Raw genomic sequence first — 12,376 nt, 5'->3', positions numbered from 1 at the left:
GTGGTAAGCCCAGTGGAAAAGCTCCATATCTGGGCCAGGCAGACTCTAGCCGGACTGCAAGTCCTTCTGTTTTCCCAGCTGGTGGGGGCGATTGTGGTGTAGGTTGTAGAGCCCTGGTCTGGGGACGTCGGTATTCCAATCCCAGCTCTGCCACAGGCGATGAGATCTTGGGCAAACAAGCAGCTTAGCTGCAAGCCTCTGGCACCCCATCCGTCAGTGGGATGGCAGTCCCTCTCCTATGAACCGTAAGGCCTGGCTCTCAGGGAGCTCTCAGACAAGGTTACACATATCACACACCGACTTCCTACACCACCCAGGTGGCATGCAGCCCAAGGATCCAGTTCAGAAAGGGAGGTAGAGGAAGGAAGGGTGGGAGTGACGGTTGATTGGGCATCACCGGGAGAGAAGGAAACGGGGGGGAGGGGCGCCCAATCTGGGAACCGGAACAGAGTCATGGTGATTCCACACATAGGCGCTGAGTCAGACGGGAACCCCCCAGCAGTTCTGACACCCTGGGCAGCTGCTTGACCTTTTCAACCTCAATTTCCTTATCTGTATGATGGGGGGTAACTACAGTCTCTCTCGAATAGGGCTGCTGTGAAAATTAAATGAGATTAGGTAAGGAGAGTGTCTGGGTCACACCCAGCCTTCCACAAGGGACATCCTGAGTCTCCTCAGACAGAGGTGGCTTAGCTCCTCCCAGGAGATCACCAGCAGAGGCTGCCGGGTAGTAGGCTTCTTCTTCCCTTCCCTTGGCCCACTTCCTGCTACACCTGGCCTATGGGGCCTGGGACAGCCATGGAGACTCAGGAGTGACAAAGGCCCTGTTCAGAGATCCAATTCCTCTCCTCACTGATAGCAAGCAAGTGAGCCAGAGGCCCGATCCTGTTGGAAAGATTCTGTTCAGTTGATTCTGCTTGCCCAGCTTGAGGGCTGGACCAGGAGGTATGCACAAACAGCCCGCCTGGAAAGGAATCACCAGCCCGGGAGTGGGCAGCAGCTGGCAGCAGAGAGAGCACTGGACAGTGAGTCAGGGCCCTGTGCAATGAGAGCATCTCTGCGTCACTCCTAGACCTCCCAGTGTTCCATAGGGTCACGTGAGACAGCAGGTGTGCAAGCGCTTTGAAAATAGAGACCTGCTGGCAGGCTCAGGTGGAGAGGCTGGCAGGGATGTATCCCTGAAACAGATAGAGGTTCCAGGTTCTGGAAGTCATCATCTGAAAGGGACTGACCTTTCTGTCCTTCAGTCTGGCATTGGGGTGGCATCCAGGATTTGCCAGCACCTTTCTTTCCAGCCTTTCTGCAGGCCCCCCTTTGCTCCAGAGACACAAATAGACACTAGGATCCGGCCTCTGGGTGTTTGCTCAGGCACCTCCCTCCCCTGGAACACCGGTTCCCAGGCTCCCCCTCCACTTGCGGAAATCCTGAATCCTCCATTCTCCAAAGGGATGTGTCCTCTGTGTTTACTTCAGTTGGGCCTCTCTTGGGGCATTGGTGACATTTTGGTTTCTGTTCAGTTTATATAAATCTTTCATCCCTTTCTAAAGATAGCTGTGGAAAGGACCACTTCTGTCTCCAACATCTCATTGGTAGGTTATGAATCATGTGTGTGTGTGTGTGTTCAAGCACATGTGTGTAATAAATACAGTGGAAAGAACATGAGTTTTCATGTCCAATAGATGTGGATTCCAATTCACATGAGGACTCTACCTTCTTAATCAGCTCATGCTACCCTATTTATTGATGCCAACTTGGAGGGACCTGGAGCAAATTAAGGAACTTGCTGGGTCTCAGCTCCTTCACTCATCAAGATGGAACCATGATGTCTACGTTGAAGGGTTGAGGCAAGAACTCCCAGTGACGTGTGTATGTGCCTGCCTCTATGTGGAACTATATTAAACCATCTGAAGGGATGAGACTCAGTCCCGTTTTTGAGCCCTCCCTCAGGGCTCAGTTACAGCACTTCATGACTCATGTTAACACAGTCGTGAATATCCCATCACTTCTCTCCAGCTCCGATCAGCATGACATGCAGGTCCCGCCGCAGTGTGGCCCCCTGCTGGGCGCACTCCAGGCCCTGGGTACTCAGCTGCCCCATCTTGCGGGCCTCAGTTTACAAGGAGCAATGGGAACCCTGTGTCAAGGCCTGGACAGGGACAGGCGTCTTGCTTCTTTGGTGAGTGCGACCTCATTGCTTGTCTGGAGATCTGTCAGAACCTGTGCTCAGTGAGGCCCAGCCTGGGTGCTGAGGACCTGGTCCTAAGGAGGTCAGCCCTCCCAGACCCCCACTGGGAGCAGGAAATATTGCTCACAACCAGAGGAAAGTAAGTTTCTGTTCTTTAGGAAACTGAGTTAAAATATTCTGACTGTCTTTCTGCCATGTTAACCTTTCAGTGCTGCCTTTAAGGAATCAGAAAGCAAATGATCTTCAAAATGATGTGAGTGTGTGTGTGTATGCATGTGTGTGTGTGTGTGTTCACTGATTTATTACTGTTAAACCCGGTTACCTGGTCACCAACATCATTCTGATGTTGCAAAGTTGAGTTACCTTCAAGTTCCAGACCAAAGATACCTGCTTGAGAAAGTGACTGAGGACCTCTGGCGTACGCAGAAGGGGCCAGTCGATGGTGCTAGAGGTGCTGGCTTCATCCCTGACCAATTCTGTCACTTAACCTCTTTGGACCTCAGTAGCCTCATATCGAAAACGTAGATGAGAAGCTTTTTTTCTTGTCATTGTGACAGGGATGAAATGAAGTGCCATAATGTTTGGACGTGTTTTATAAACTCTTATGTGCTGTAAGAGATTAGTTAACACTTCACACTGTACTTCCTACACACACTGATGACCCTCCAGCAAGAGTCTCCAGGCCGGGGCAGCAGGCCACGGTGGGAGGATATACCCACGTGACGAGTTGGCCTCCAGCCGCTCCACCCGACCGCTTCTCATAGAGTTGGCTCTTCAGGGCCTATGGTCATGGACCACTCTCATCAGAATTACCTAAAGAACTCACTAAGAATGCAGAGCCCCAGACCCCGGAAGTATGGCCCACGAATCTAACTCTTTAGCCAGGACCCCAATTTATCAGGTGATCCTGATAAATACTGAAGTATGAGAATCGTGGATCCAGTGATGCTCATAGAAACGTGTTAACTCAGTCATTTATTCCACAAAGTTACCTGGTCACCAGTCTCTCGCCAGGGGCTATTTGTGGGGACAAAGTCTTTGGGAGCAGGGGAGATGTGCAGGTGAACAGCTCACTCTGATGCCAAGTATCTAATGAAGATATATCCAACCCTGAAGTCTGTAGGCCACACGACAGGCCAAGAGATGAGGAGATTGCTGGCTTTCTGTTCCGTTTCCTCCTCTGCCGGGCAACACTCCACACACGGTATCTTAGCTATTTCTCCCCAGAACTCTGAAAGGTACAGAAGGACAATGAGACTCCTCGAGGTTCAGTAACTTGTGGGATGCTGTGAAGCCAGTGGTGTGTCAGTAAGTGTTCAGTCTCAGGGTGGGCAGGGGAGCCCTGATCCACACACCTTCCCCGGGGGATTCTGAAAGAAGGACAGAAGGGCCACAGTCCCTGCTCCATCTCCTGAGGGGGAGCTGGGACCCTGCCTGCCCAGGGTTCCTGGGGTCTTCACCAAGCCACCGTCCTCCCCTTTTTCCAAAGAGTTCCCGCATGGTGTATCATTTAGGTCTCACGGACTGGGACTTGCTGCCTCACCAGACCCGGAGCAGGTGGTGTGTGGGCTGACAGACGGCCACAGTGGAACGCAGGCCGGGAGCGCTGCGTATCAGCCACACCAGGGCTCTGCTGAGACTGGCCGTGCACGAGCAGGCCTGTCCACCTGTGAGCGCTCAGGGTCAGATACAGGCCTCTCCTGGCCGAGGGAACACCTAGGGGGGGTCACGGTGTGTCTCAGCGTCTCCCCCCCGCCACGCCGCCGCTGGCTTGAGGATGCTGCTGCGGCCCCAGCTGAAGGGTGATGGGAAGAGGGCACCGTAAACCAAGCGCCCCCAGGAGTGTAGCAGCTGCCCTGGGGACAGGCGGGGGAGGCCTTGGAGATAGCTGGGGCCAGGGCCTTGATCATGGAGGTTGGAGAGATGTGCGTTCCTTCCCCTCCCAGCAAATGCAGCTTACCTGAGCGCCCCCAGCTCAGCCCACAGAGGGAGAAGCATCAGCCCCGGGAGGCTCAGCGAGGACAGGTCGGGTAGGACCTCCACGGTCTGGCCAGGCTGGCGCTCGGGCTGGGACGGGTGGCCCTGAGGCATGAAGGTGCCCAGACATCCCTCCCTTTTCTCAGGCAGACTTTCTTGACTCAGCCCGTCTTTGACACACGTAAGGAAGGATTCAGGGGTGGGGGTGGGGGACAGGAAGCTACAAAGAGCCAATCACCCTGCACCGGAGGCTTCAGGGCTGGTTCTTTCCGAGTGTGTGTGCGCGCACCCGCGCGCATCAGCGGGAATTCTGTGATAGAAGCAGCCAGATTCTGGAGGGAGAGAGAGAAGAGGAGAAGATTGAGAGTGGGAGAGACAGACGGATAGAACAGCAGTGGGAGAGAGAGAAGCGCCGCAGAGGGGAGACAGAGGGAGGGAGGGAGAGGGGGAGAGGGAAAGTGTAGGGGAGAGCAGAAAGGGAGAGCGAGCAGAGAGAGGGGAGGAGGAGAAAGCAAGGCTGTCGGAGAGGGCGCGGAGCGGAGCCGGAGCGCGGAGGGAAGGGGCGAGGGCAGGGGGAGCAGAGGCGGAGCCGGGCAGCAGGCGCCCGCCCGCAATCCGGGATCCCAGGGCGCTCTAAGCTCTCGGTTCGGCGACGCACCGGCGCTTGCACGGGAGGTGGCGCGGGCGCCAGGGCTCAGCCGAGCGCGCAGGTGCCGGCCCGGGAGGTGGCGCGGGGCTCCGGGGTGGCCGCGCGCCCCCCGGGGGGCCATGGCGGCGGGGACTGGGGGGCGCGGGGCGGCGGCGGCGCCGAGGGGCTGAGCGGGCGGCGCCATGGCGGCGCCGGGGTGCGGGCCCTGAGGGCCGGCGGCGGGCGCGCACCATGAACTCGTGGGACGCGGGCCTGGCGGGTCTGCTGGTGGGTACGATGGGCGTCTCGCTGCTGTCCAACGCGCTGGTACTGCTCTGCCTCCTGCACAGCGCCGACATCCGCCGCCAGGCGCCGGCGCTCTTCACCCTGAACCTCACGTGCGGCAACCTGCTGTGCACCGTGGTCAACATGCCGCTCACGCTGGCCGGCGTCGTGGCGCAGCGGCAGCCGGCCGGTGACCGCCTGTGCCGCCTGGCCGCCTTCCTCGACACCTTCCTGGCTGCCAACTCTATGCTCAGCATGGCCGCGCTCAGCATCGACCGCTGGGTGGCCGTGGTCTTCCCGCTGAGCTACCGCGCCAAGATGCGCCTCCGCGACGCCGCGCTCATGGTGGCCTACACGTGGCTGCACGCGCTCGCCTTCCCCGCCGCCGCGGTCGTCCTGTCCTGGCTGGGCTTCCACCAGCTGTACGCGTCCTGCACGCTGTGCAGCCGGAGGCCAGACGAGCGGTTGCGCTTCGCCGTCTTCACGGGTGCCTTCCATGCGCTCAGCTTCCTGCTCTCCTTCGTTGTGCTCTGCTGCACATACTTCAAGGTGCTCAAGGTGGCCCGCTTCCACTGCAGACGCATCGACGTGATTACCATGCAGACGCTCGTGCTGCTCGTGGACATCCACCCCAGGTGAGGGCTCTGGGAAGGGCTGCGCGGACTCGGTGGGGGAGGCGTGTCTTTGTGGGAGGAAGGGGATCCTCGTCTCCCCCAGGCTCTACTGTGTGGCTTTGGGCAAGCCCCTTTAACACCGAGCCTCCATTTCCTTTTTGGAGAACTGAGGTCGGGGGGAAGGGCCACCGTTGCCTGTCTCAAGGCAGGTGCTTAGAGCATCAGCAAAGCAGGACCACCAAAAATCGTGGGTGAAACAAATAGGTACATTTTTGAAGCATTAGGGTAGAGACCACAGAGGAGCCGAACTTTGCTGGACTTTATACTTATTTTATGCTTGTAGTTTTCACTGTAAGTAGCATAGAAAAGGCAGCAATCTCTGCTCACTGCTCTAAATGGTTCTAGTCAGGCCCTGAGAGCGTGGCCCGGATGCTTAGGGCGCTCCTGAAGAGCTCTTCACACGGGAACGTGCTGCTCTGCGGCTCTTTCCTTTCTCTGGCGTCTGGCGCTGCCTCTGTCTCGTCCTGTGTGTGTGAGTCCTCGGGCTGCATCTTCCTCTGTGGGTCCTTAAAGGAGCATCTGAAGGGCTTTGAGGGGACGGGGGTGCTCTTCCTACCTTCCCAGACAGCACTGTCCCGTGTCTCCTGGACTTGAAGCCTGGAAACCCCTGCAGAGGGAGACCGTCATCCTGAGGCTCCGGTGACAAAACCTGCCCACCTTCCACGTTCACCTGGCCTCTGTTTCTCAGGAGGGCAGCTCGGGGCGGGCAGTTCAGGTTCACGTACCCCCCTGCCCCTGCCCCTGCCCCTGCCCCTGGGAAGTCCTGCCATCCTTCGGAGCCTCTGGGGAGAGAAGGGGGACACTCTTAGCTGAGGTGTCCTGAGCTCACCTTGGCTTTCCCCCAGAGAAGAGGGGAATGGCCGCTGGTGCCCCTGCAGTAGACTCTGCTGTTTTATATCCTGGTGCCCCAGACGCTAGAAGGGGGGTTTTGGTGTCAAGATGGCGTGAAAAGTGAGGCAGGCAGAATGTATCAGTGTGGAGGAGGCCAGCGGCAGGGAGGGAGCTCGGCTCCTGTCGTGCGGATGCCTCCCCGGCCAGGGAGAAGCTTGTGGCTGAGGGGGACAGACCAGAGGGTCAGTGTGACCAAGAGCTCCTTCAGTTCTGGGGTTTTTCTGCCCACGAGCAATACAAAGAGAAGACCTTGGACGTCACTGCGTCTGAACACAGGACATGTTCCCATGTGTTCCCATGTGTGTGTTCCCGTGTGTTCCCGTGTGTCCATTGTTCCCCTCGGGATGGCCCTTCCAGATTACATGCTGGACCAAAGCTTCTAGTCACAGAACCTTCCTCCCAGAACCATGTACAATATGTACATGTAAATGACACCAGGGCATATGAACCATGTGTGAAATTGTGTGAGCCTCACACACACAGTCCTATGTGTTCATGTATCAACTGCATGGGTAACACATCATTCCATGTCACAGGTGTGGCCCTCCTGCACACTGCCACAAAGGCATGCACGGACTCACTGCATGTGGCCATGCATGGTTCAATGTCATTTAAGGATCACAGAGCTATTCCCCTTCCTAGCACCTTGGGGTGGGAGGACCTGACTTTAGAAGGTGCGTCATCCCTAGGACGTGCACGGGGACTGCTCTAGAAGCTGTAGGCAATGTTGTTGAACTCTCGGAACTTGGACAATTTCTGCAGTAAGCCCACTTTCCATGAGTCTAACAGCGGAGGAGGGAATGAGATGGGAAAGGAATCAGTTCTTATCTAGACCAGTATAAACCCCGTCCCCGCTCTCCCTCCAACTTCCAGAACAGGAGGGCGGTGGCTCCTTTTCAGCCCATTTAGGATGTAGGGTCGGCTCCAATCCTGCCGGTCTCTCACGGACTCCAGGCCAGACACTGCAGAGAGAGCTCCCGGGGGTGTCAGGAAAAGAGGCGGTTGCTCGGCTGCCCTCCGGTCCTCTCTTCTCTCCTCCACTTCCCTCCGGGGAAATTTGACTGCTTCTGAGCCCAGGAGGCTCTGAGGAGACCCTCTTCCCAGAGCCACAGACAGGGCCCTGCAGGGCCAAGGAGCAATGCCGGCCTACGCTGGGGAAAGGAAGGGCTTCCGGTGGGAGGATTGCCCTCGGCCAGTTCAGGCAGGCCCCGCTGGCTGAGGGCTGGCCTGAGGTTATGCAATAGTGGGCAGGTGGGACAGCACTGCCCCATCAGTGACCACAGCCTGCCTTTCTCTGTGGGGTCGGTTCCCAGAGTGAGAGCCTGGGTGGTGGGCCACACGGGAGGGCACCAGCTCCCTGACAGTGGATTCACAGACTTCTTTCTTGGCGTCTCCAAACTCTTCCTTCCCACAAATGAGAAACTGCAGAGCTAACTCGGGGGGGCTGCCCCTAGGTCCCACGAGCCTTAGTCACTAAGGCTTCAGGAAATTTCCTGGCCAGTTGGTGCTGGGAGCTGGGGGGCGGGGGGGTGGGGGTCCAGTCCCAGATCAGCAGAAGCCAGGCTTCCTTATCCGGGCAGCCAGGGTGGCAGGTGGAGGTGACTTTGCTCACTGGGAGACTCACTTAACAGCCACCACACTGATGGCCTCCTGGGACTTAATTTTGAGTTCCCTGAAGCCCAGGCTGGCATTTGTCAAGAAGCTCCCTAGTGATGCCAGCTTCCTCCTGCAGAGGGTTAAATGCAGTGAGCGACAGGCTGGACTCCTCTGCTTTACACACACACACCCCCCACACACAAAAGGTCAGGGACCCTCTGCTCTAAATTAAATCAGGGACCCTGAGAGACGTCGCCCACCCCTGCCTTTCTGGGGTGGTTTCTCGAGTTACTACAATCATAAAGGAACTGGGAACCCACCTGGTCTCCAACCGCTCAGTGTGCTTGGTTCAGTTCTCCCAAACCACAACTCCAGACCAATTATAACCAGATCCTCTCCCTGGTGCCACCAGAGACATAGAAGGGGAGCCCGGACATTGGTGCTGCAGCCCTTCTCTCCCCGTCCAGCTGAGGGCTCCACTTACCAGCACAGGTTAATGGCTTCAGACTAGACTGTTGGTGAAGCATTCTTGTGATCAAGGGCTACGGGGGGCTGGCTGAGTGCCGAGCCGGAGGGGGTCAGAATTGTGCCACAGTAGATGGAGGGGTTCTCACTGCGCCCTTGACTTTGCAGATGAGGAAGTTGGGAGCCCCAAGGAAGGGGGACACTTGCCGTATTTGATAGATCTGGACTGTGGCTTCACCCAAGGCTCACACCTAGGTCTGCTCCTAAGGCTTACGGAGGGGGCGATAGTGCCAACGGAGTTTCACAAACCATCCACAGGAATAGTTAGGATTTCCAAATTCAGCTTACAAACTGTTAAAGGAAATATGTTCTATCCTCCTACTTTGAGAATATACATTTATAACACTTGGCACGGCTGGGTTCAAATTTAGAGTTCTCGGGTTCCTTGGAGTGCAGCCTTGTACATGGCAGGGGAGCTGAGCTGGCCCCACGCCACAGCCCACCTCACCCCCCGCCCCGACACCCCAGCGTGGAAAGGGGCCTCCTCACACAAAGCGGACACTGCAGGCTATGCCTCCACACGTCACTCACAGATGTCTCCCCTCCGGCCTCAAGCCAAGCACGCGGGTGGCGCAGCCCTCCCTCAGGAGGACGGGCCCAGGGAAGATGCCTGTGCACTTTCTGGAAGCAGGATCAGGGCATTTGGGCAAAGAATTCCGTGTCCCACGTACCTAGAGCTTGGTCTAGAATGGAGGATGTGGGTTCTGGGTGGCACATCCCCTTGGCCCTGTGAAGTCTTCGTTTCGTGGGAAGGTGTGGGTCCCTCAGTAACCAGGGCCCAGGACAGGGCCCCTCTGGCCAGGTCGAGGGCAAGGCTGCTCACATCAGTCCTAACCCCAAACTCAAGGCTCTTTGCCACCAATCGGTCAGCTCGTTCCTTTGTCTTTTGTTTCATTCTCCAAAACGCCAGAAAGCAAATCTGGATGTCTCCCTGCGAACTCGAGAGCGTGGCTCTCGACTGGCTACCGTCCTCTGGAGATCAGTCTTGTAGCCACAATCGCCTCATTTACTGACTTTTCAGATATTCCCAGTATCATCCGTCCCTCTGCTCTATTACGGAAGCCTCCTGGGGAACATGTCTTTGACCCTACATGCCACAGTGCTGGAGGGCTCATCTCCTTTTGGCTCAAGGAAACTCTGTGTCTCGTCTCGGCCCTGGGGTCGCCCCACACTGGTACAGTGCTTGCACTCTGAGCAAACGAACCCAGGCAGGAGAGTTTTGGGCCTCTCACCCTCTGCACTGCAGATTCTGCTGGGGAGTCCAAGGACTCCAGCTGCCACCATCAGGCCCGGGAATATCTGGGCGTTAGCGTAGCTAGACACAGCGTGCCCATGGCTCAGTGACCCAATGGGGGGACACCCCAGATTTTGGTGTCAGGAGACCTGGAAGGAGTCCTGGTCTGTCTTGAACTTACTTTGCAACCCTGGGCGTGGCATAAACCTTTCTGGCTCTCCGTGTCCTCTTCTGCAAGTACGTACAATGACTGCTTACAGGGCTGCGAGAGTTCAAGGCGCTCAGTTTTGCAAAACTACGGCGGGAAATAAATGTCAGCAAGTGCAAAGTGATTTTATTATGTTGTTGTTTTCGGAGCTGGTGAGCTGCTCTCATACTGGGCTTAAACAATACTAACGATAAGCCAGAGAGCTGCGCTGCTCCCCTCGGAGCCTGGGGGGCTGCCCTGCTGTCCTCTTGCTGCCGCCTCCCTGGTCTCACCTGGACACGGGGGTGGGGGGCACTGGGCACAGAAGTCGGGTCCATTCTCTTCCTTTGCAGGAGTTCAGGGATGCAGCCACGTGGTTCCAGACTGGGTGTCAGGAACTGGTGCTGGCCCTGCCTGCAGCCCACTCTCCAGGTGGGCAAGTCCCTGTCTTCTTTGAGCCTCAGTTTCCCCATCTGTGAGCTGGGTTGGGTGGGTGAGAGTATCTTTCATACTACACAGGACTGTAGAACCTAGCCAGCCCGCCCCAGAGCAGACACATGACCAGGCCCGCGTGGATGTTAGCCGGGCGCAGCACCCATCCCACACACCCGCTGTGCTCCCACAGCACGCCAGGTGCCACTGAAATTACGGAATAGCATCCGTCACGCCCTGGAGACCCAGAGAGGGTCGCAGAACCAGCACGAGAGCCCAGACGCAAGCTCAGACCTGTCTGGCAGAGTTCCTGGTCGCAGCGCTCTCTCTCTCTCTCCCTCCCTCTCTCTCCCTCTCTCTCTCCCTCCCTCTCTCTCCCTCCCTCCCTCCCTCCCTCTCTCCCTCCCTCTCTCTCCCTCTCCCTCCCTCTTTCTCTCTCTCCTTCCCTCTCTCTTCCTCCCTCTCTCTCTCTCTCCCTCCCTCTCTCTCCCTCTCTCTCTCTCTCTCTCTCTCTCTCTCTCTCTCCCTCCCAGCTACCCTTGTAAATGCAGCAAGAGAATTTTTGCCGTGGGAGGGATCCCAGTGGTTTGGGGGTTCAGGGTAGTGCTGGCACATAGTCGTTGTTTTATAAATATATGCTGAATGAATAATAATTAGCATCTGCACTTAAGTGCTTACTCTGAGTCAGCACTGTCCTAGGTACTTTCTGGGTGTTGACTCAGTTAATCTCAACAGAACCCTACCAGATAGGTACCCGTATGATCCTCATTTTAGAGGTGGGGAAGCTGACGCACGGAGAGGCTGGGTAACTTGCCTAAGGCCACACGACAAGTAAGTGGGGAGGCCTGGATTTGAACCCAGAGGTCTGGCTCTGGCACTGCTCACATGCTTACCGCTTCCCTGTCAAGCAGACAGGGTTCATGGAAGTGTGCATGGCCTGACAGCCACTGACGAGTCTTGCTTTGTCTGAAAAGCTCAAGATTTTTAAAGTCTCACTTTAAAAAATCTATTCTAGAGCAGATTTCTACTATCATCTCTTTTGAGAAGGTCACTTAAAAATGATTGAGTCTTAATTTTCCTAAGATGCTTTTAAGGGTTGTTCAGTAATTCAAAGACATACACTCATTAGGTGTTTTCTGCGTGTAAGGTGTTGAGCTTTGTACTGTGGGGACCCAAGGAAGGAATGTGTGTGCAGAGTGCTTGCTATTTTATCCTTCTCTCCTGTACAAAGCTTTGCAGGAACAGATAAAATTAATTTCCTATAGGATTTTACAGCGTAGAAGAGTGACATTGGTTATTCTAGCCTCTAAAGTGGCCGTTTTATTCCTGTAGAGTCACTGAAATGTTTCTGTGTATCCTTCTGAAGACCTTCAAAGCTTTAACCAACATCTGTCTTTAAATATTCCTCAGGGCTTTGGGGCAGGATTGTCTGGTGTGGCAGGTGGAGGGCTGCTTCTCCTGGGGAGACGGCTGAGTCCTCAGACCCTCAGCAGGAACCCAAGTCCCTCCTTAAGGGCAGGGGCCGGGGAGGGCAGAGGAAGCTCCTCACTCCTTAAGAGCTTGGTAGCTGGTGAGTCACTTCAGTCCCTGCTAAATGGTAGCTCTAGTTATAAGTCATCACTATGAAATCTTCCACAGATAAGTGAGGAACCAAATTCAGAGAGGTTGAGTGACTTTCTTGAGGCCACATAGCTATGAGGGCACAGCTGGGACTAGGACACATAGCCAGCACTTGTTCAGTCCTCAGGGTTATTCTAAATGT

At 56.0% G+C, this 12,376-nt stretch overlaps 1 protein-coding gene across 8 annotated transcripts in view; it reads left to right on the top strand.

Moving 5' to 3' along the window:
* The first annotated feature begins 4,373 nt into the window (after positions 1 to 4,373).
* GPR26 (G protein-coupled receptor 26) overlaps positions 4,374 to 12,376 on the top strand; it is a 65,530-nt gene continuing 57,527 nt past the window's right edge. For 7 of the 8 annotated variants that reach the window (XM_060286067.1, XM_060286062.1, XM_060286061.1 and 4 more), the window contains exon 1: positions 4,974 to 5,710. In XM_060286067.1, coding sequence (XP_060142050.1) covers positions 5,043 to 5,710 — 668 coding nt within the window. In that variant the 5' untranslated portion in view covers positions 4,974 to 5,042. Of the gene's footprint in view, positions 4,873 to 4,973; positions 5,711 to 12,376 lie in introns of those variants that run through there. The other variant, XM_060286068.1, reaches the window with a different exon arrangement.

The sequence above is a fragment of the Globicephala melas genome, chromosome 16, assembly GCF_963455315.2.
Source record: "Globicephala melas chromosome 16, mGloMel1.2, whole genome shotgun sequence".
NCBI classification, from domain to species: Eukaryota; Metazoa; Chordata; class Mammalia; order Artiodactyla; family Delphinidae; genus Globicephala; species Globicephala melas.
This window is presented reverse-complemented; position numbering and strand designations above follow the sequence as displayed.